The sequence below is a fragment of the Oreochromis aureus genome, linkage group 22 (assembly GCF_013358895.1).
Source record: "Oreochromis aureus strain Israel breed Guangdong linkage group 22, ZZ_aureus, whole genome shotgun sequence".
NCBI lineage: Eukaryota > Metazoa > Chordata > Actinopteri > Cichliformes > Cichlidae > Oreochromis > Oreochromis aureus.
Genome location: NC_052962.1, coordinates 21,514,664 through 21,535,832, shown reverse-complemented (window position 1 = coordinate 21,535,832; position 21,169 = coordinate 21,514,664). Strand labels below are relative to the sequence as shown.

At 37.9% G+C, this 21,169-nt stretch overlaps 1 protein-coding gene across 1 annotated transcript in view; it reads left to right on the top strand.

The window, feature by feature from the left end:
• Positions 1-21,169, top strand: part of LOC116322741 (CUB and sushi domain-containing protein 3-like) — a 374,565-nt gene that overhangs the window by 99,964 nt on the left and 253,432 nt on the right. The window contains exon 3 of the mRNA XM_039605961.1: positions 17,648-17,760. Coding sequence (XP_039461895.1) covers positions 17,648-17,760 — 113 coding nt within the window. The remainder of the gene's footprint in view (positions 1-17,647; positions 17,761-21,169) is intronic.

The following is a 21,169-nucleotide window of genomic DNA, read 5'->3' as shown; positions in this document are numbered from 1 at the left end:
GCGCACTGCTCAGACGTGCTACGGTTATGAGCCGAGTTACGCCGTGTCGCAAGTTTTGTGAGGTGCTTTTTTGATATTTAATGGATCGGATTACATTTTTTATTTCTCACCGATATCCGATCCAGCAATTTACGTCAGTATCGGACCGATACCGATACGTAATATCGGATCGGTCCATCTCTAGAAATTACTGAAGACAAAGATGTTTAAACTTCTGTTGCAGTTGTTCCATTGAGTTGAGATCTGTGGAATTTAGAGGCCAAGCCACCGTTTTAAATATTTTTTCAGTGCCTCAGTTTCCTTCCACTGAGGACACTGTGTGCAGTGTGGTAGGACACATTATTCTGTTAAAAGAGGCCATGCTGTGATGCTTAGTGAATTTCACATGAATGCTTGGACTTTGAGTTAGCACTGTTGCTAGGTGCACCCATCACCGCTGACTAGATTGCACCATTACACTTGGCACTGCAGGGGTAGTGTGGGTGCGGTGGCCTAATCATCTGGCCATAATCATTAGACTCACATTGATTTCAAGATCTCGCATGCACTACATTTTGAGACAATCATCATAATTCACTGTATAACTACAGTCAGTGGTCTTAATGTTTTGGATCATTAATTTTCATAGCAGGTTCATAAGATGAACAAAAAGGCCTCAAAAAGACCGAGTTGGCAGTAAGTGAATCAAAAAAGCTGTGAACTACTAAAGAAATAACAGAAAAAGCCGCACTGTGCTGACAGGAAAAACACTAAACAGACCGAATGCACAGGAACTACATGGAGAAGAAGTAGAAGATCAAACAGTGACATCTGCACACACAAACACATAAACAGACACACACACACACACACACACACACACTGTATAGATGGACTAAATAAAGACAACAACAAGGGCATGAAAAAAGGAAAGAGTAAGAAAGTGGAAATACAAAATCTGCATAAACATCTAAACTTCAAAATCAGGACGTAACTATAATACTATAACTATAAAAAACAACTCACTAAGTCAACGAGGGAGACAGAAATAAGGAGACAAAGGAGCAAGCAGGGAAAACTCTAGTGCAGCGTATACTGGAAATTAAGAATTCTAACAGAGACCATGAATCCACATAAATACCATAACCGTACTCACATCGCTTTATATCTCTGCTTTTGGTGTATCATTTTCAGTCTTGGTAAAAAGGAAGCACACCATGTTTCAATTCTAAGGTAAATAAGGGTAAGGGTAAATAGCTAAGAAGTGTGAAACTCAATTTATTGATCATCAGCGTGACTTCTTCTGTAACATCATACATTTTTGCAGTTTTTATGTTGGTCTGGGGTATTTGGCTGTGTGTTGACAACATGACATGGAGGAGAGACATAAAGCAGTGATCACAGACAGACAGCAGCTGCTGCTGCTGCCCATCAATCTGAGAAGGGTTAGCAAATTCCTGGCAAATTCACAGCAAGATCAGAGATGCCATGCTCACAGAAAGTGAAAGTAACGCAAGAGCTACAACTCAGATTCTATAGGTTTCGTTTAGCATATTGAATGTTAAATTTCATGAAATTACATGTGCCATTACGTTAGATAAACACTGAAAAAGTAGGGCTTGTTTGGAAGGAATTACAGTATAAAGCGTCTTCTCTCTAAAATAATGATAGCTACACAGCCTAGGTTTGCAAAGTTGCTTCTGAACAACAATTATGTCCTGATACCTAAAACCTAACAATTTAAATAGATGTTACTTTATTTTCACAATGACTGTATTTTCTGTGTTACAGGAGCAGAATTCTAAGGATCAAATCATTCTTGTGCTACAATAATGAATAAATAGTTATGGTACATTATTCCACCTACTTATACATTGTTTTTTGCACAGGGCTACGTAGCCACTTGAGAGTTTCTATGCTAATAAAAGACCCAAGCGAAGTAAGTAATTTCACTTATAAAGCATTCAGTTGGAAATTAACTTATTAAGCTCTTAGGTGAAATTTGAGTTTATCGTTCCTATGATTGGAGCAAATGAGCTAAATACCATAAAGTTAATTACATTGTGCCATAGAAGCCAAACATTTGTTTGGAAAATAGGAATCCAATTATGTTGCAGCAGACACACACTGTATATCAACTGTCCATGACAGCATCACGTTACCTCAGTCAGTGTTTGCTGAAAGGTAAATGGTAGTCTCTTTCTTATTTTCTATCCCTGCCATTGTTTCCCTCTGTCATTTCCTTTGATCTTTATGATGTGACATAATAATCAATATGGAACTCAAGCAAAAGCAAAACGCATACAAAGGAAAATCAATCATCTTTTTTTTTTCCAAAGAGATTCATTGCTTCTTTCCTTGGGGTGTCTAAGTGTCTCAGACTGACCATTTCATAAATGTGATGATTTTTCTATACATCAATAAGCAGATGTCATGTCCATGGTTGCCTGGTCCCTAAAGCTACATGTACAGTATCTTTTTAAGTTGATTTAACAGAATACTTATGAAACTGCACCACCTTGGGTACACTTTCCTTTTAATTTGAAGTTATCAGTGTTTCATCAGTTATTCTTTACCAGCAAAAACCCATTTTTGCCAGGGCTGCTTTGTTGTTGTTTTTTTGCTTCACTTATGTATTGCACTGACATGTACAGCTAATTTATCTTTTTGATACGTGAGCAAAACACAAATGGATAACGTAACATTGCACTCGCAAGGGAATGGTGAAATTAACACAACACATGTAAAAATCAAAGGAATTGGGAAACATAGATATTAATAATTGCTGACCTCCCCCATGGCCATTCATACTGCACCAAAATAATTAAGTAGTTAATAAAGAAATGACATAAAAGCTACTCTCTCTTTTAATATCTGTCATAGAAACAGTTAAAGAAAAAAATTCTGTGAATTAAGAAAAACTTTCTGTTTTGTAATTCATCACAGTCTGGGCAATGAGCTACAAGAAATTCTGTAATTTTATACATTTATTTCTTAGAATTTGTGCCCAGAGAGTCATGGTTATTCTTTGAGCATCTCTATCACTCTTTGGTTGTCCTTCGTTTATTACAGCAGCATTTCTTTATCATACAGAAAAACTAATATATACTGTTGAAATTGCACTTGTCTTATATTATGTTATCTCAGGTATTAAATGTGTATTTAAATTTCTTTACTCCGACAGAAAGGGGAGTTTCACTGGTTCTGCTCACTTAAGATCAAAATGGGCTGTAAAGCCCCTTTTTCATTAGTACCTACTTGGATCGACTCAGCATGTTTCGCCATGGTCTTTTAGGGTTTTCCATTAGGTAACAGTACCTGGTACTGGGTACTTTTTTAGTACCTAGTCGCCCGGGGTTCCAAGCAGGTACTAAAATGTGACATCACCAGACTGCATGCCACCAATTGGCTGGTCAATAGAGTCACTCAATGAGTCATGGGAGCATCTCATTCACGAAAATCTAAACCACCATTTTTGTGTTCCCCGAGTCTGACCAAAAGCCACAGATCGAACAGCAGGTATATATCGCTTCGATGTCCGCCTTTGTTGTATAGCGTTCCTGTTGCATATTAATTACGTCATGGGATGCGCGGATGCATTGCTATGACAACAAGCACGCATACAAGGTAGTACTGGGTTCTAATGAAAAACCAGGCAATCCGAGTTGAGTTGTGGCGATCCGTGGCGAGTCGATCTGAGTAGGTACTAATGGAAAAGTGGCTTATGTGGCTTACAATGCAAAATGACTTCGACATTTCCAGTCAACACTATATGCACTGAGACCAGTTTGACATTTTATTTAGTTATTTGGTTAATTGCTTGTATGCATACATGGACATGCAGTAGGACATGTTTAAAGCTTACAAGTAATGTTCTGGTAACAATTTCAATCTCCACCCCAGAGAGGGGATTGGAGAATAGATCAGAGACAGGCAGATATAAGGATACATAAACGCCCAGACACTGAAAGGCTGAGAACAATGCTTTTCTGTCTGCTCTGCTGCGCTCTCCATTATCCTTCAAGACAGAAATACAAGAATTCAATTAAAAGACCATGTACTGACCTTAACACACACACACACACATGCGTGAAGACACACAATGTTGATGTATCAATTAATCACTGTCTGTCACCTGACTATTATAGACTATGTATCCTCACTAGGCCATGAGAATTTTATATATATACACCGTTTGTGTGTGTGCATGTATGTCCATGTGTGTAAGATGTCCTTCCACTCTATAATGACCATTGTTATTCCCAACCCTTAAAATAATGTTTGTGCCAACAGGGCCTTTAATAGGATTTGTGTGTGCGTGTGTGTATGTGTGTTCAATTCATTAGTATGCAGTGCTGTTCTGTACTTGCCTTATGTTATTATGAAATGAAATGACTGAATATGGCCTGAGTCCTGGGGCTCAAACTAACACAAAAACCTAAACATTAAACTGACACAATCAGAGACACACAAACACACACCATCAACCCTGAAGACATATGCTCTCAATGTCTATTTCAATTTCCATCGAAGGCTAAAGTCATTTTATAGTGGATTCTTAAAATTGCTATTTTGACTGAAGAACACTATTTATTTTCACACTGCTGTGAATTAAAGTCACAGACTCTGGTTGGCCCATTGCTATTGATGTCATGGTCTGCACAGGACCTGAAGACATTCACTGGCTTTGCGCCAGATACCCATTCCACTTTTGTGAGGATAAATTAAATAAACAGTCTCATTTATTTAGCATGCTACACTGAATGCAAATGCTTTTATTCACATTTTATGTTTAATAGATTATACCTATGCCCACATATATGCTGTAAATCTTAATGAATTTATTCAGCCCTGTAACAGCGATATTTATACTTGTCCAAAACTCTACCAAAACTAATGAGACTACGCAGTTTAAAGCAGCCAAGGGGGATTTTTATGGACAGAAGCTACATTTTCTGATTCACAACCTTTCCATCGAAGAAAGTGCATTTGGATATTAAAACTAACTGATGACCCATCTGTCACAAGTACTGAGGTGGGAGCTGAGCAAGAAGTTGAGCCAAGTTCTTGATACGTGAAATTTAACATTGCACGCAAAGGTTTGCCGTATCAATTCTGCACTTCAACCTGCAGTTTTAGATGGGTCTTGTGTAAGTTAGGCATCTAATTTAGTGTTTCTTTTTCCCTTGTTACTTCTACAACAAAGTTAAGCAACTATTTCTGTATATAAGTAGTACACTATATGGATGAAAGTACTGAGCCACCTACACATTACACCCACAGGAGCTGCTTAACCATGGAAACGCATGCCATTAAACACATAGTTTTTGTGCTGATGTTAATGCCAGAGGAGTTTTGGATCTCTGCTGTTATTGAGTCAGCAAAGTGTTGGTGACTTTTATGTACTATGTGCCCCAGCATTTTTGCAACCTCACTCCTTGCTCTTCTTGTTATACACCTGTGGCAATTTAACCGAATCCACCTGAATTCAAAGATGAGAAAGATTAGCCCCAATACCTTTGTTGATACGCTATATATTAAAAAGAGAAAAATGGTTGCTCATATTACAGGTTATTGCTCAAGTCGTAATAATGCAGTAAAAACGCAGCTGGCCCACTGATACATTTATATTTACATACTGACACTTAGTCTGGACTCACAAGTATAGAAATTTAACCACTGATTTTCAATATGTCTGGAATAAGCTTCAGTATTGCGTGTTTGGTGGTTGAGACACCTCAAAAAGTATAATAAAAAGATACTTATAAGCCACAGCCTTTTTTTAAACTACAGTAAAAGACATCCGAAAAACCAGCACGGTAGCCTCATGCTTAAACAAAGGTATCTAATGTAGTACTTTAAACTTAAAATGTATTGGAAAAATGAAGCACACAAAATGAAGCAGGTTTGCTTTCATTATTATTGCACTTTTTAAATTTGGAATTTTTATAAAAGTTCTCATAATCAACCAAAAATGGCCAAAAACCTTCAGGCAAGAAGCTGCGGTAACAATGAACCCCTAATCATTACAAACAAACAAGTGTTTGCCAAGTGTGTGTGTTAATTTTTTTTTATTGTGTGTCCACTGCGTGGGTCGACTGTTTGAATTTGTCACACTCTGTGTTGTGTGGCTTTTTGTTGTCTCCAACAAGTGAAAAAGATAGTTATTACCACAGGCAAGGTTATACACCTCAGTACAGACAGACCACACACAAAGGAATACGAGGCTGTTTGTTGCAGTGAAACCTGAAAAATTGCTAAGATAACCATAAGCTGGCCTCTACAATCCAACACTAAAAAAAAAAACCCAAACATTTTATTATCTCAGTTATTTCCAGCTGAAATGCCTCTTTTGCACTCTCTTTTTAGTTTAGTATAATTTAAGAATTGTGGATTCACATTGCTGCACCATTATTGTGTTAGTAAGCAAGCTTTGCAATCAAAAGCAGAGCGAGAGGAGATATTAATTCATCTGACAGGATGGCATGATTGTCAAAACTGAATAAAAGTATCTGCATACGTTCCCAAACAGTTGCAATAGAAATACAAATATAGACAGGTAAATCTTACCCATTAGCAGCGAGTGATCTAATGATCTGATATTGTCGCCGATCAGGAATTTTACAGATTTTGTCATTAATGGAACTAAATTTAAGTATTTCATTCTGAAACCAACCCACCTAGCCTCTCCTGTCCCATCTCATTTTTCCCTACGTGCACCTACATTAAGTAACTATCTTTGATATTCAGCTGCCTTTCCCATGAGTCTCCTGTCCCATTATAGACATCAGTGCAGCAGCGGGTTGGAAGACCAATGCTACCAGAACTTGATTGGGAGGTGGTTCACATACCACACCTTATCAAACTCACTAAGGCTGCATAGCAGAAGAAGGAAGCCATAACACTATTCCATCTGTCTCTACAAGATGTGGGATTGGAGTGGAGTAGACTTACTGAAAAACACAGCTCGATGGCATCAAGGCAGCAAACCAGCGTCAAAGTGATTGGAGATGTTAATCACCACTTTTACCCCTAAAAACTAAGTTATTATGTGTTACTGTAGTAAAAAGATCCAGCCTAAGTTTATATTTAGGTTAACATTAGGGCTAGCTTTAGTGGTTATGCTTTAAAGTTAGTGGAAATGAATTTACGAGTCCACTGAAGTATGTTATGTACACGTGTTTCCTCAGCCGTCATATTTCTTCTTCTACATTCCCTCTCTCTCTCTCACATCCCATCTCATCCTGTCTTTCCTTTTTGTCTCCCTCCATCCATATATCTCTCTAACGACTGTCCCTTTAAGGTGCTGTCAGTCATCACACCTCCCCTTTAAATGCCAGCAGACACCTGCAATCTGTCTCTACCTATCTACAAAATACAGGTGTATGCATTTGCAAGCACACAAACTCTTTGTGTGTGTGTGTTAATGTGTGCCCCTTCCATTATATGCATTCATGTGTTTGTTTGCCCTTTTCTGTGTATGCGAGTCAGGTTTAATGGTAAGCGATGGTGTAGCCAGCAGCCTAAACAAGCTTTAGCTCACGGGGGCAGCACTCACTATCTATCTAGCTGTCTGAAAAAGAGAAAGAATGAGGCAAACAGAGGAAATGTTTGTGTGTGTGAGGAGGTGAGAAGTGTGTGTGGTGGGTGGAGCTTTATCATTTAATAGTGGAAGCAGCATATCCTTTGAAACTTTGAAACACTGCAAGGATGGTGTTTACTGTTAGGGAAAGGACTCGGGAGGAAAACTAAGACTTTTCAGTGTAAGTAATTGTAAGTAATTCCTCTTTAAAAGTCCTTGTTCTTTCTGCTTATTACTAGGGTGGCAAGTGAATATCCTTTGCATATGTTATCTATTGTATCACAACAGTACTCTACTGGCATTATTTCTAAAAGCAGTTCTTAAACAGAGCCTCAAATTATGCAAGCAAAATGTTTTTCATTTTCCCCCTTTCTCTGTAGTTATTTCTGTTTGTCTGTTGGCAAGTTTATGCAAAAACTGCTAGGGTGAATTTGATTAAACTTGCTAGAGAGGTGAAACGTGCAAAAGAAGAACAAAAAAAAAGTGCAGATCACTTTTCTTAAAATTGTGAGATAGGGCATTGGCCTTGGCAGGAGATTGCACTCGGAGTGCCCTTCCAGTTAAATCAATTTGGAGAAGTAGGAACAGAAAGCCAATAACAATAAGTTTAAGCTTACTATGTTGCAATGCTGTTATTAAATTCTAATTATTAGCCAGCCATTCTACACTCAACATGCATGAAATACTGACACTCATAAAAAAATAAAAAATTATTAAACAGCTAGAGGAAGCAGATTTCCACTTTACAATTATTATCAGTGTGAGTCTCAGCATGTTTGTCTAGGAACCTCCGGCGCTGACAGGAAGGTTAATCCACTATTCAACCCCAGTCAGAGTGTCTTTCCTTGGGGGTGCACACAGAGCGCTGATGGCCCCTGTCACCTCCAAAGACGAGAACCCCCTGCCTCTGCAACACAAAAGGATTTATCATCCCAGGACATCACTTCAATGCTGGAAGAGAATGGAAAGAGTGAATGTTTGCACTGCTGGATGCCAATAAATGTGACAAAGAGAGTCTCACAGATGTGATGAGATACGCATGAGCAGACACATGGAGGTGGCATGAGAGAAGATAAAACAGAGAGACTGTACATGCAGGTTTTTGCCTGTTTTTAGCTTTAAGTGATGTGTATTAGTCCATGAACACGGACCGTGGGCACAGTACAGCCTGAGGTCCAGAACTACCCTGTGAACCACTGTAAAAGGAGCCATGTTCTGTTTAGTTATGTAATTATTGTCTATGCTGTCACATGGAAAACAGAGAAAATAAATGAATGTTTTTTTGTACAAAGCAATGCGTGTATTTGTAAACAGCAATTAGCCAAAGCTTTCTTCATTCAGTAATGCAGGTTTGTACTGCAATGTCATTAAATTTTTAACAGTGACCTTTGGTGAATATTAGACTACTGGCAAATGCTAAGTCAGTTTAAAGTTTGCTTTAAAAGAGAAGTTATCAAAATATTGAACAGGAAGTCCTTGTTTGTTGGAAAAGGTTAACAAGGTTTATTATTTTTATTCACGGGTTTGCAGATTAACTCAGAGGATACCTTTCTGTATGCTGACAACTCTCTTTCACTGCATCCTTGCTCTTCCCTTTCTCTTTGTGATGAATGGAAACGGTCAAACATAACCTGACCGGGGGGTACTTTACTATGTGCTTTTGTGTATGTGGTTGTCCATGTGTGAACTTACTTATATGAGGCTAATTTTATTGGCTTGCATATTCAACCTGCTAATACACAATCAAACCGGTACACCGAAATGCACACACAATTCAGGGTAGGTAGAGGATGACTGATTTACAAGACACACCAGCAACTATTGACCACATGTACTCTGTGTGTCACAAAGGCAAGTGTTGCTAATCAATCACTCACTACAGACCCTGAACTTTGAACGCTAGTTAAAGAAATAAATCTACTAGACATGAAGTGGAGGAGTGGGGAATGAAGGTGAAAAGAGGGGGGGAGAGAATATAGATATATTTTTGTTTTGTTTAGTTTTGCTTTTACTTTTAGCAGAGAATGCTGATTTTGTTATTTGGTTGATAAGGTCATCCATTTTTCTGAAATAGCTTTGTAATTTGTTCTTTTAAGTCACAACAGCAAATCATACATTTTTATCTCTAGCGTTCAAAAACGTAAGTTTAACAATAACTTTCTGTACACTAAAATTACAAATTTACAAATGCCTCTCAAATACAAAAAAAAAAAGATAATAAAAAGCTTATAACACCGAATCATTAGAGTTCATAATAATGGATCAGTATGGTCAGCTTTGTTAATAATATTTTTATTTTTTGTAATTAAACATTGAATTTATTGTAATCTTTCAGTTTCTATACATTATTTTACTGTACTGAGCTGCATTTGGGAGATTTTTCTCAGGTTTATCTCATTAAAAGAGCAGAAAAGTGCAGAGCAAAGCATGATTGTGCTCAGATTTTCTTAGAAAAAATCAAAACATCCAATAAAAATATATCAACATAAATAGATTGTTTAAAAAAACATGATATACTGTCACTACTGTTAATTAAAATGCAAATATATTTTCAACTTTAAACCTTGATAAATGTTCTAGGTTCAAAATAGTAGAAATAAATAGCACAAAAATGTGACTTCATTTTATCAAAAAAGGTTATTTAAAGGTTATTTAAATTTAATGTGTTAACTTGATTGTGTCGTGTCTCACATTCCGATCATTAAGATCATTTGTTTAAATCGTTTTATGTTTGAAGTTTGTAATTTCTCTCTTTGTTCTTTCAGTTTCCCTCTAACTTTCTTATTTCTCACATATTTCCTCACTTGTCTTTGTTCCTGCCAGACTCTCTTTTTTCTCCACATAATCAGGCTTTGCAGTCATTCTTTGTGTTCGCAGTTTTATCTTGTTTAGGTTTTTATTTCTCGTCTGTATTTTTTGTTCCTACCTGTTTCAAATTGTTGCCTAGTATACACCTGTCTGCCTATTTGATTAGGCTTTTCTTGTCTTCTGCTCTGTCAGACTGAACTATTCATTTGGTTACTGACCTTCAGTGAATGAACTAAGCCTGGTAAAAATATTTAGGTTTTTGTCTGTTTCCACTGGTACTTCACTCAGGAACACTCAGTGCTCACACAGCAAGTGTCATTTGTTATTTGTCTCCACAGTTGGCTATAAAAAATATATGTGTAAATGGAATTAAAAAAAACTTTCATAAAATAATATACTTTTAATGGACTGAATAAGCTTCATGCGTACTAGACCTTTGTGTGTATTTGTGTAAGAGAGCGAGCTTGTGTGATGATCACATAAATATCAGCTAAAGACTGCATGATGACACAACACTGAAATACAAGAAACCGATCTTCAAGGAATAAAGTAAACAAGCCTATCAAAAACAATACTGGAGAGGTTTGATTAAAGTCATGTAAAAAAAGAACGTGGCATCTCTAATTTCAATGAATAATGCTTCGTGGCTTTTAAGTTATTCTCTTTACACATTGGCTTTATTTTGGACTGTAACTAACAATATTGAAAATAGAACAGCATCATCAGTATAGTATAATTTTCCAAAGCTCTGTGGGTCAAAATAAAACAGATTGCTGTGAAAAACAAACCTGACACTATTTATGGCATGCCCGATATTTCTTTATTTAATAATTCTCTTTATTTGAGGTTCAACCATTAGTAATTTTAGACTTTTATCTTGGAAACTAAACCCCTGTAAATTGGCATACTGTACTGTTTTCTATTAAATAAATGTTTTTGCCCTAAAATTTTGTATTATTTTTTTTATGTGATAAGTATGATCTGATATAAAACAGTTCTATGTCAGATCAGTCCAGATTTCCACTGTTTTGTAAACCACTGTGTTTTATTTTCATCCCATTGGGCTCCTCTGCAGGTCTATTTCACTCTCTTTGAGCTTGTGGTTTGATGCTTGGGTTGCCAGAAGGCAAATGGGTGTCTTTGACCCATAAAATTAGGTTACTGATTGGGTGATGTTGTTGTGATGTTTATGCTTAGCTAGTCAGATGAGAATCTACTGAGATAATGTCGATGCACCATTGTGTCACCAAAAAAAGCATCAAAACAAACTGTAAACATAACTAACACCTCAATCAGTCTTGCACTGTGGTCCACAAGTGATATTTACCCGCCGGATGATGTACAGCAACCCTTTTTATTACCCCCCAACTGTAACAGGCTGACCGGGTATTGTCATCACCCACGGCAACGTGGACACCCAAGTTTATGAACGCAATAACTCAAGAACAAAGTAATGTAGGAGTTTCAAATTGATACCATACTACTAAAAATCTCAGACAAGTTTGAATCTCAGTGCCCTTGACCTTAAGATCAGAGGTCAAGGTCTTTTTAAAAAAATCATATGAATGGGATAACTTTAGAAGGCGGCAACATAGGATTTTTAAATTCACATAAGGTGCATCTACTAGGAGGCTGAGGCGTACCGCTGGTTGCTGCTATGTGAATATCTACCCATGATAGACATCAGATAAGTTATTGATATGATAAATGATGACATTTACATCATTAATGACTTTATCTCAGAAATAATTTCACACAACACAAACTTTTAGCTGACTATTACTTACTCCATCAAGCCCCTTTTGTTTTAATATTTACAGTTTTTCTTTTCCATTCTCTCGCTTTTCTTCATGGCCGTGATGGTAATGAAACGGGTAACGGGGGGAGGGAGTCCGCCAATCACATTAGCCATACTGCGTTGTTGCTTCTTTTTCAGAAACTAAAGCAAACGGTGTGTGTCTGTGTGTGTTTTCTCTTATGCATTGCCCCTTCTGTTTTTGTATTTGTGTGTGACAGCACAGAGAAGGCACTCTGCTGATATTAGCTTCATTCACTCACTTGCTAATGTGATTTCGCTACACACAAAACACACACACTCATGGGCATACACTACTACACACGGTCCCATGGGAATAGACCTTGAGCGCCAGTCGCCCACTGCTCCGTCTTTCATTCAGTTTCTGTAAGAGAATTTTGGTTTTACCTCATAAATCTGAGAACACATAAATCCTGTCGCTGTGCTGTCCCGCATATTGAAAGATTCAGCTGAGGACGGGGGGTGGACAGGGCAGGGGATGCACCTTCAATAATCTGAGAGCCAGATTTGGAAGTCTGCTTTGTTAGTATGCAGGTCACATTCTCCAGATGGCAAAGCTATTACTTACATATTTTCAGGTGATTTGGCTTATAGTTTTCTCTGGAACCAGGACTCTCAATTTGTGCTCCATATATACACAATACAGTCCAAAGGTTATGAGCAACTATTGTTCTTTAAATTAGGAAGGAGCCAGATTGTCTTATAATTTTTAGCAGTCTTGAGCAGTAGTTCTCCAGGCTTTCTCAACTCATTTTCAGTCTAGCCCTTTTACCTGGTAAATGGACCAGTTCTTATATAGGACTTATCTACTCTCTCTGAGCTTTACACAACTTGCCTCATTCACACAAGCACTTCTTTAAGCCTTTTCTATGCAAGTGCTTTCTATCTAACATTCATACTCCGATGCATCAGAGAGCAACTTGGGGTTAGTATCTTGCCCGAGGATATTTGGCATGCAGACTGGAGCAGCCAGGGATCGAACCACCTACCTCCTGAGCTACAGCCCCCCTGATTATTTTTGGTTCGCTAAGCCACTTAACACTGACCTATGAATCATTCGAGTATAAGACAGGTACCTAACTCAAGGGATGAATCAGTGTTGTGTCTACACATAACAGTCAACTTGGCAAAGAACCAGTTTAAAATAGTAACTTTCTACAATTTGTTAGCAGCAGCCTGTTGTATAATTTTCCCCATGTTTTAACTGAATCTGTGAAAAGATATGCTCAAGAAAACAGTTTCTTAGCTATAAATCACATACGGAAGGGAAACAGCAAGAAAAGGCTGAGGTTTACACATTTACTGGACTGAAAATCAGTGACAACAGGTCTTTTGGAATGAATAAATAATTTTAAAAAAGTAATGGCGACTTTAGACTTTGATGTAATTTACATCATATTTTGATATAACAGTTGGGAACAAGACCAAGGGAGTGTTTGTTTGCACTTTCAGCTGTTCTGTTTTATCCATCATGGCGGACTACAGCTGTTAATGAAGAATTCAGTAGCCACAGTTAATAAACTCGCACCAACAACTATCATGCTCTGAACAGATGCAGTCAATATGCTAACCAAGAGTGATGCATGCATATTCTTTGCTCATTTACACGTTTCCTAAATTGGCAGATCTGAGAGAATTTTTTCGGCATCGCCTTTGCTAATTTTTCCAACTTATTCATAATAATTGACTTTTTAATCATTTTTATGTTGTGATCTCCTATAACTGTCACATGGCCAAACTCTGTAATTCTCAGCACTATGAGCGCTGGTAATGTAAGATGACGCACAAAATTATCAGCCACATCAAAAATGAATAATCTCATATTTAAAAGGCAGGGGTTTTTTTTGTTTGTGTGTGTGTGTGTGTGTGTGTGTGTGTGTGTGTGTGTGTGTGTGTGTGTGTGTTTGTACTGATTTGTATTTATTACCATGACATTTGGTTCAGCTCTGGAGTCCAGATATTACTTTCTTCATAAAATAAAATAGAGTACTGGGGGTATATGTGTATTGATGGCTTGTTTCTGCAAGATGTGATCCATTACAAGTAAGATATTAGAAGCCTATGGGATGGAGGATGAGGAGTGGTCAGAGATTTTATTTTCTTTGTTTCAAGAGCATATAAAATGTTGTTATTCTTGTAGTGTAGAATTTCTTTCTGTAATAGCAGATTGTGTTAAACTGAAATGTGACTTAAGGTGCTTCATCCAGGGAAACAGTTATTATTCATATGAAAAAAAAAAAAAAATCACACACACAGATAATGCAAGGGGGACATCTGTGGATGAGGAGGTAGAGCGGGTTGTTAGCTGATCATAAGTCCAGTGGTTCAATTACAGCACCTCTAGTTTCTGTGTGAAAGTGCCCCTGGTCAAGCTACTGATCCTCAAATTACCTCCATTAGTGTGTAATGGAGGTAATTTAATGCCAAGAATAAAGCATTGTGTGGATGGATGAATGTGGTTTATAGTGTAAAGAGCACTTTGAGTGACAAGTAACAGTAGAAAAACCATTAAGTGCTGAGCCACTTGGACATTTTGTGCTTAAAAAACAGTTAATTATACAAGAGGTTGCTAATTAATCAACTGAATCATGTATATTGTTTGCTAGCGTGATCAAAAAGCTAAAACCTATGTCATGTGTGCACTCAGTTTGCTAAAGATATGTTGATTGTTGCACAGTAATCCCAAAAAGTTGATTCTGTTCATCTGGACGTAGCATTTTCAGTGGGAGAAACGTTTCGTCACTTGGAGGAAGAAGTCACTCGGATGACATCCAGACGAACAGAATCACGTTACACAGTAATAACTTGATATTACTAAGGTTCCTGCAACTACTGCCTAAACTTTGTGTTTGACTACTTTTTCCTTTTGCAAACTTTGCATGCACACATGCATAAACAGCATTGCATTTCATTGCTATATTGTTTACAGCGGCATTACAAATAAGTCTGAATGTGAATGTGCAGAAAGCATTTCTTTTTGAGTCCAAGCACAGTGACACACTGTGCATCATTATGCACACATCATGCTAATGTTCTTACCACAATAAAAGAAACACTGTAAAGACATAAAATGGAGAGGGAAGTGAGGCTCAAAAAGGGCAGTTTAATAATGCTGAGAAGAAAAAAAAAACAAATAGAAGAAGAACAGAGAGAGAGGAAGACAGAGATTTACTGACTGGAGATGAGATCAGAAAAAGCCCAAAAATAGAAATGAAGCTGAGGCAGAAATGCATAGATGAGAAATAGATTAGGAATGGAGAGGAAGATTAAAGAGATGGTTGGGTACTTTTAAGAAGGTGGCCATTTGCACTTTGAGTGGTTTTGGATTAGAAGGGAGAGAACAAAGAAATAGAAAGGGAGTAAGTCAGTTGAGAAATGAGAATCAACATGTGAGCCTGGACGAGTTAAAACAGCAATGGAAAGCAAGCTGACGGAGGAGATGGAAGCTGGTGCAGGACAGTCGGAGTGAGCAGAAAGAAGTGTAGGGAGAGTGATTAGTGAAGAGTGAATTTACAGAAGGGGAACAAATCTGAACTAACAACTGAAAAAAGTGGAGCATTGGGGATTAAAACAGGGAGGAAAAATGGAGGTGAGGTGGAGGTAAAGAAAGATGAGAAGAAGGCAGAGGAGACAGCAGACAATGAATAAATATGACAAGGAGGTTGTGAGAGGGTAAAAGAAATAGGATAGGGAGATTAAAAGATGAGAGGTAAAAAAAAAAAAGCAGACTCATAATGGAGCATAAAAGCAAGGTAGGTGGCAGAAGAAGAAAATAAAAGAAGGGCAGAGAGGAAGAATAGATTGAGGGAAGGATTCTAGAATTAACTGTGGTTGTTTTTGCTGATAGAAAGCTTAATAAATTAATATGTGGAGACAGAAAGAAAAACGGGAAGACGTATTGAGAAGAAGGATGAGTGCAGGGATGGGGCAGGAGAATACAAAATTAAAGCAAGTCTCTGCGTGGTGTGAATGTTTTAAAAATTTAAAAGCACTTTGTCATAACTGGGGAAGCGTGTTATGCTAAAGTCTCAATACTAGTTAGAGGTCACAGTCAGACATCGCTTCTCTTGTTGCAGTAACATGAAGCAGATTACTTTGAACAGCTCACAGGTACAAAAGTGGCTACACTGAACTTGTCTTCTGTGTTATAGCAGGTGTATTCTGACATGCTTCAAGTGTCGTGTTTATGTGTGCAGACAGAGTGGGGAAGAACAAAACACAGTTAAGAGTTAAGTAATAAGCTGTGTCTTGATTGTTAGGAAGGGGAGAGAGTAAGTGGTAAGTATGGCTAAAGGAAATATAGATAGAAAGGAAAGATTTGATTAAAAAAAGAATGTGAGACAAAGGAGAGGGTGAATAGTATATATCTATATACAAAAGAAGGCCAGGAAAAAGAGATTAGCAGAACTGAAGAGGAAGGGTAACAAAAGAGATTTAGGTGGATAAATGCCACAGAAGGAAGTGGATGGAGGAGATGAGAAACTACATAGGGAGGGGAGTGAAGGCAAAAGGCAAAAAAATATGAGTTTGGTGACTTAATACTAGAGGAGAGGTTGGTATGAGTAGATGTAGGCAAGGGGAAGAGAAGGAGGAGGCGAAGGAAAGAGGAAGGGAGGAAATGGAAGGAAGAATGGTAGCTGCAGGACACGAGAAAAATGTGTCGCAGTGGCAGCAAGGCGGTTTGGCTCTTTTCCCTACCTGAAAAAGCGCTGGCCTTCCATTCCTCCTCTTCGCTTCCTCCCTGTTTGTTTCAAGGAATTCTGAGAGCTAAAGGCCCACCTACCAGCGGTTGTGTGTAAGCGTATTTTTCGAGGTCAGACTCAAACATGTTGAGTGCACATTAAAGGGGGCCTTGGCTTCCTACTTGACTCCTTTTTTATTGTTTACTGATATGCACACAGATCCATTTCAGTATTACTAGCTGGCTGACCAGATTTCATAGCACACTTTGATCTGATGGTTTGACTTATTTGAAAGCCCCCATTAAAGTAGATGTTTTTAAGAGGAAAATGGGGAGGGTCTTTGTGCTCTAAGAGGCTCGATGCCAGGCAGTGGTGTTGGTGAGGACTGAGAAGAGGTTTTATACTGTCTTTACTGTTTTCCATTTGTCTTCTCTGTCACTGTGGTACTGACTTCAGCAAAATGAATTCCTCTTTCTGGATCCTAAAAAACATCTATCAGCGTACTTAAACGCAGAGTGTATGAAAAGTTTTTTATTACATAAAAGCCATTCATTGCTAAATGGGCAACGGTCAAGGCTGTTAAAAATGTTTTTTCCTCTCTCCTGTAAGCACAAGATGGGTTTTTGTTAACCTTCTGCTGATTTATGTATTCCCTGATATTTTCCTTCTCACTGCAGGTTACTATCACCAAGGCTTTTATTTATTCCACAAAAGCAAGTGGCTTGTTTTTCTCAGTAATGTGTTGATCATGTCAATATATTATCTTCTCTGTTTCTACAGGTTAACAGGTTTCCAGGTTCCACCTCCGGTCACCAGCACAGGAAATGTCTTCTCGTTGAGATTGACCAGTGACTTTGCGGTTTCTGCACATGGCTTCAAACTCAACTATGAAGGTCAGGAAGTGTCTGTGTTTGTGTTTGCGTGTCTGGCTGGTATGTAAAGCATAAATATGCTATGCTTCACTGCTGACCTTTATATATCTGGTAAATTAATAGCATAAGCCGAGACCCACTCTGAGTACTAAATATCAGGTCAAATTCCATAGGACACATCTCGTTGTGGGTATGTAGAAAAGATGGACACTCGCAACAAACACTCGACCTTGAGTGAGCCCTTGTTTTTCAATCAAGAAATAAATGAGGTGGTCCACTGTGTGTTGTCTACCCCAAGCAATCCCTGTTTATTTGTTAGACATACTGTACTCTTAAAATACCACACGTAAGGGTTTCATGTCCTCGTGTGTTCACTCAGTACATGATTTCAAGTCAGTCCCACTGAGAGACATCCAGATGCAGAAAGTTTCCAGGAAGAACTGCTATGTCCTGAATTCAATACGAATTTTCTGACTCCCTCCCACTCAGCACAGGAAGAGATTCCCTAGTGGGTGACAAGTTCATACCTTTTTAAAAAAGTAGGCTGTCATGAGAGAGAGGAAAGCATAGATAAACAAAAATGACAAAAATGTGAGCTTACTAAAGATTATATAATGTAGATGTGCGAGAGCAGAGCCCAGATGTTTGGGCGCTAAAATCTTTCTCATACATTTATGTTTTTTAACTTAAACAAAAACTGACATGTCAATCTGTCCTTGAAACACAGTTTTTTGTTGTTGTTGTTTTTTTTACATAATCACTTTAATACGGTGGAAGAATTTACCAGTTGAAAAATGCAGTGTTCTGATCATGCTGTGGAGGAGTGGAGTCAAAAGTTGGCCCATCGCGAGGGGAGCCGCTTTTTCCCCCCTTCCTTTAGGGCCCGAATAAACACCGTGGTGCCATAGTCATACACAAGGAGAGGTAAAAGTTTGCTTGTTAGTTAAATTTAGCGCTCACTGTGAATCAACACCATATCCTGGGAGCATTAAAGATTTGAGATGAGATTCAGATAAGAAAAACTTTGATGTCCTCAACAATTCAGTGAGTAACAAAGCATAAAGCATCAAACTGAGGCAACCACATTACACTAGGAAAACTAGCAACACTTATTACTTGATTCTTATTGACTGAATAGTTTCTTGACATGCTAACAGATTGCATGGCAACACTATAGTCTCAATGTATAACCCCAAACGCCTAAACGTCCTCTAAAAGATCAACGATGCAAGGTGTCGATTAGGTAGACATAAATTAGACACGAGTCGGTAACATTTGCAATGTATCAGTTAACAATGCAAAAATACTGTATGCTGTATCAAATTGGTCATTTAATGCAGAATTTATGTAATGGTTCTGTTGTAGTATTAACATGGATTTAATATGGATTAGTATCATGCAGAAAACACTGTAGGTATTGCTGAAGTCGGGTTTTCAAGAAACAAAAACCAGAGAAGAGAATGTGAGAAGAAGGTGTTTAACATAATTCAAGAGCAATTAACATAATTTACAATTAAACCTGTTGTCTTTATCATAATATGTTTGTTATGGGTGGTGATGGTGCACAACACTTGGGGAAAAATGCCTCAGCAGCTTTGAATGAGCTTCTTTGTTGTATGTTATACCCCTGCTTTCTTTTCCAGCATTTATCACAAAGTGGCTACAAATGTCCAGTGAAAGTAAAATGCCAAAAACATTATATAGAGTCTAAGTTATAGTCATTCACACTCCTTTTTAATACTATTTAGTGTGAATATAGCCTCTGAAGAAATGCTGTGCTGTCCTAACAACAGCAAGTCTTACAAATTAGTTCCTGAAATAGTGGTGGTTGTGATTAATGGCAATTTGGATACTATTTCATAACAACAGGTAAAAATAATAACATGGTTAATGTTGCATGAATTCCATTTATCTGATTCTATGTCTGAATGCTGTCTCCCCAAATCCCTCTGAAACCTGGAGCGTTATTAAAAAAGCACCTGTGCTTTTCCGGCTTGGGTCAGATCAAAGTACCTGCTTTTACTTTTTGTTCTATGAAGCTATTTATAAATGACTTGGAATATCTAGGATACTTTCTAATAGTATTCTCAGTGTTACTAAAGATGGGACCTCATGTAGTCAGACATACACTGCATTTAGTTCATGCATGAACAGCATAAAGCAGGTGTTGGCAATGAGTTTTAAAATTTGTTGTCCACACCTGGCATAAAGGATTGACATAGGTTTGAAAGTGAAGCCAACACAGAAGTGCCTTAAGCCAATATTTCTTTAATGGCCACTGAGGGCAATAGCTGCGGTGTCAAAAATAGAAGTGTCTTTGAAAACGGCCCTCACATTTGGCCTCAGTAAACACTCCCCGGATGCCTTTATGGGCTCAGTCACACATTTAACTCATAGTGAATAAAACACTGATTAATTTGTACGTTTTGGTCATTATACATTTCAGAAAGGATGAATATCCAGGATACGCTCATTAGGAGATTGACAAGTTGTTAGAAGTTGATGATGAAGACACTCGTCTCCACACTTTAAAATTAATTAGTGGGTGACATCACAACAGCAACATCCATATTTGACACCATCTATGGGTTCATATTGTCATATCAAAATGCATATGAGCGTACAGAGAGGGGATATTTGTTTTGTTTTTCCCACTAAAAAAACAACAAAAAAACAACTCAGAGTAATTTTTTAAACACAAGGGCCGCAGCTGGTAAATTTAATTTACAAAAGGACCTGTGAATAATCTGAAAAACAGGAGGTAATTTCAGCTGTTTTATTACTCGAAACAAGGTTAAAAAATGGCCTACATAAGTGCTCCAAAATGGATTAAAGTCACTTACCAGAGGAAAAAAAAGACCCCCCACCAACTCCATGATTCACCATGCACTCTGTCCAGTAGCCACACAGGCAGTGTTACCTGTAAACCTTTAACTTCTCATTCTAAACTACATGTTTGTGTAACTCTGTACATGCACCTCAAAAACCTTAGTATGATCATCAAATACATAGCTCCCTTGTCATAAGCTTGACGCACCCAAATAAAGGCCTGTTTTTATCTAGATCTAACCTTTAGTCCAACCTAAACCACTAACCAAAACTCAAGCCTTAACTCCCAGTCCGCTGGAAAGTACATCCCAACATAAAACCATCCAGATGTCCTCACTTTCCAAAAAATATCCTCTTCCAAGGTCTAAACTGGTCCTCACAAATATAGATGGCTAAATGCATAAATATTTGTCACAGCTGTTTGCTGTTCAGAATTATACACTCCTCAACTGCCTATGCTTGTCTTTGTGCATTCTTCTGTGGGCCTTCCGTGATATTCTCTGTGTAGGTACAATAGCTGATTGGCGTATATCCAGTGTTGGGAAGGTTACTTTTAAAATGTATTCCACTACAGAATACTGAATACATGCCCCAAAATGTA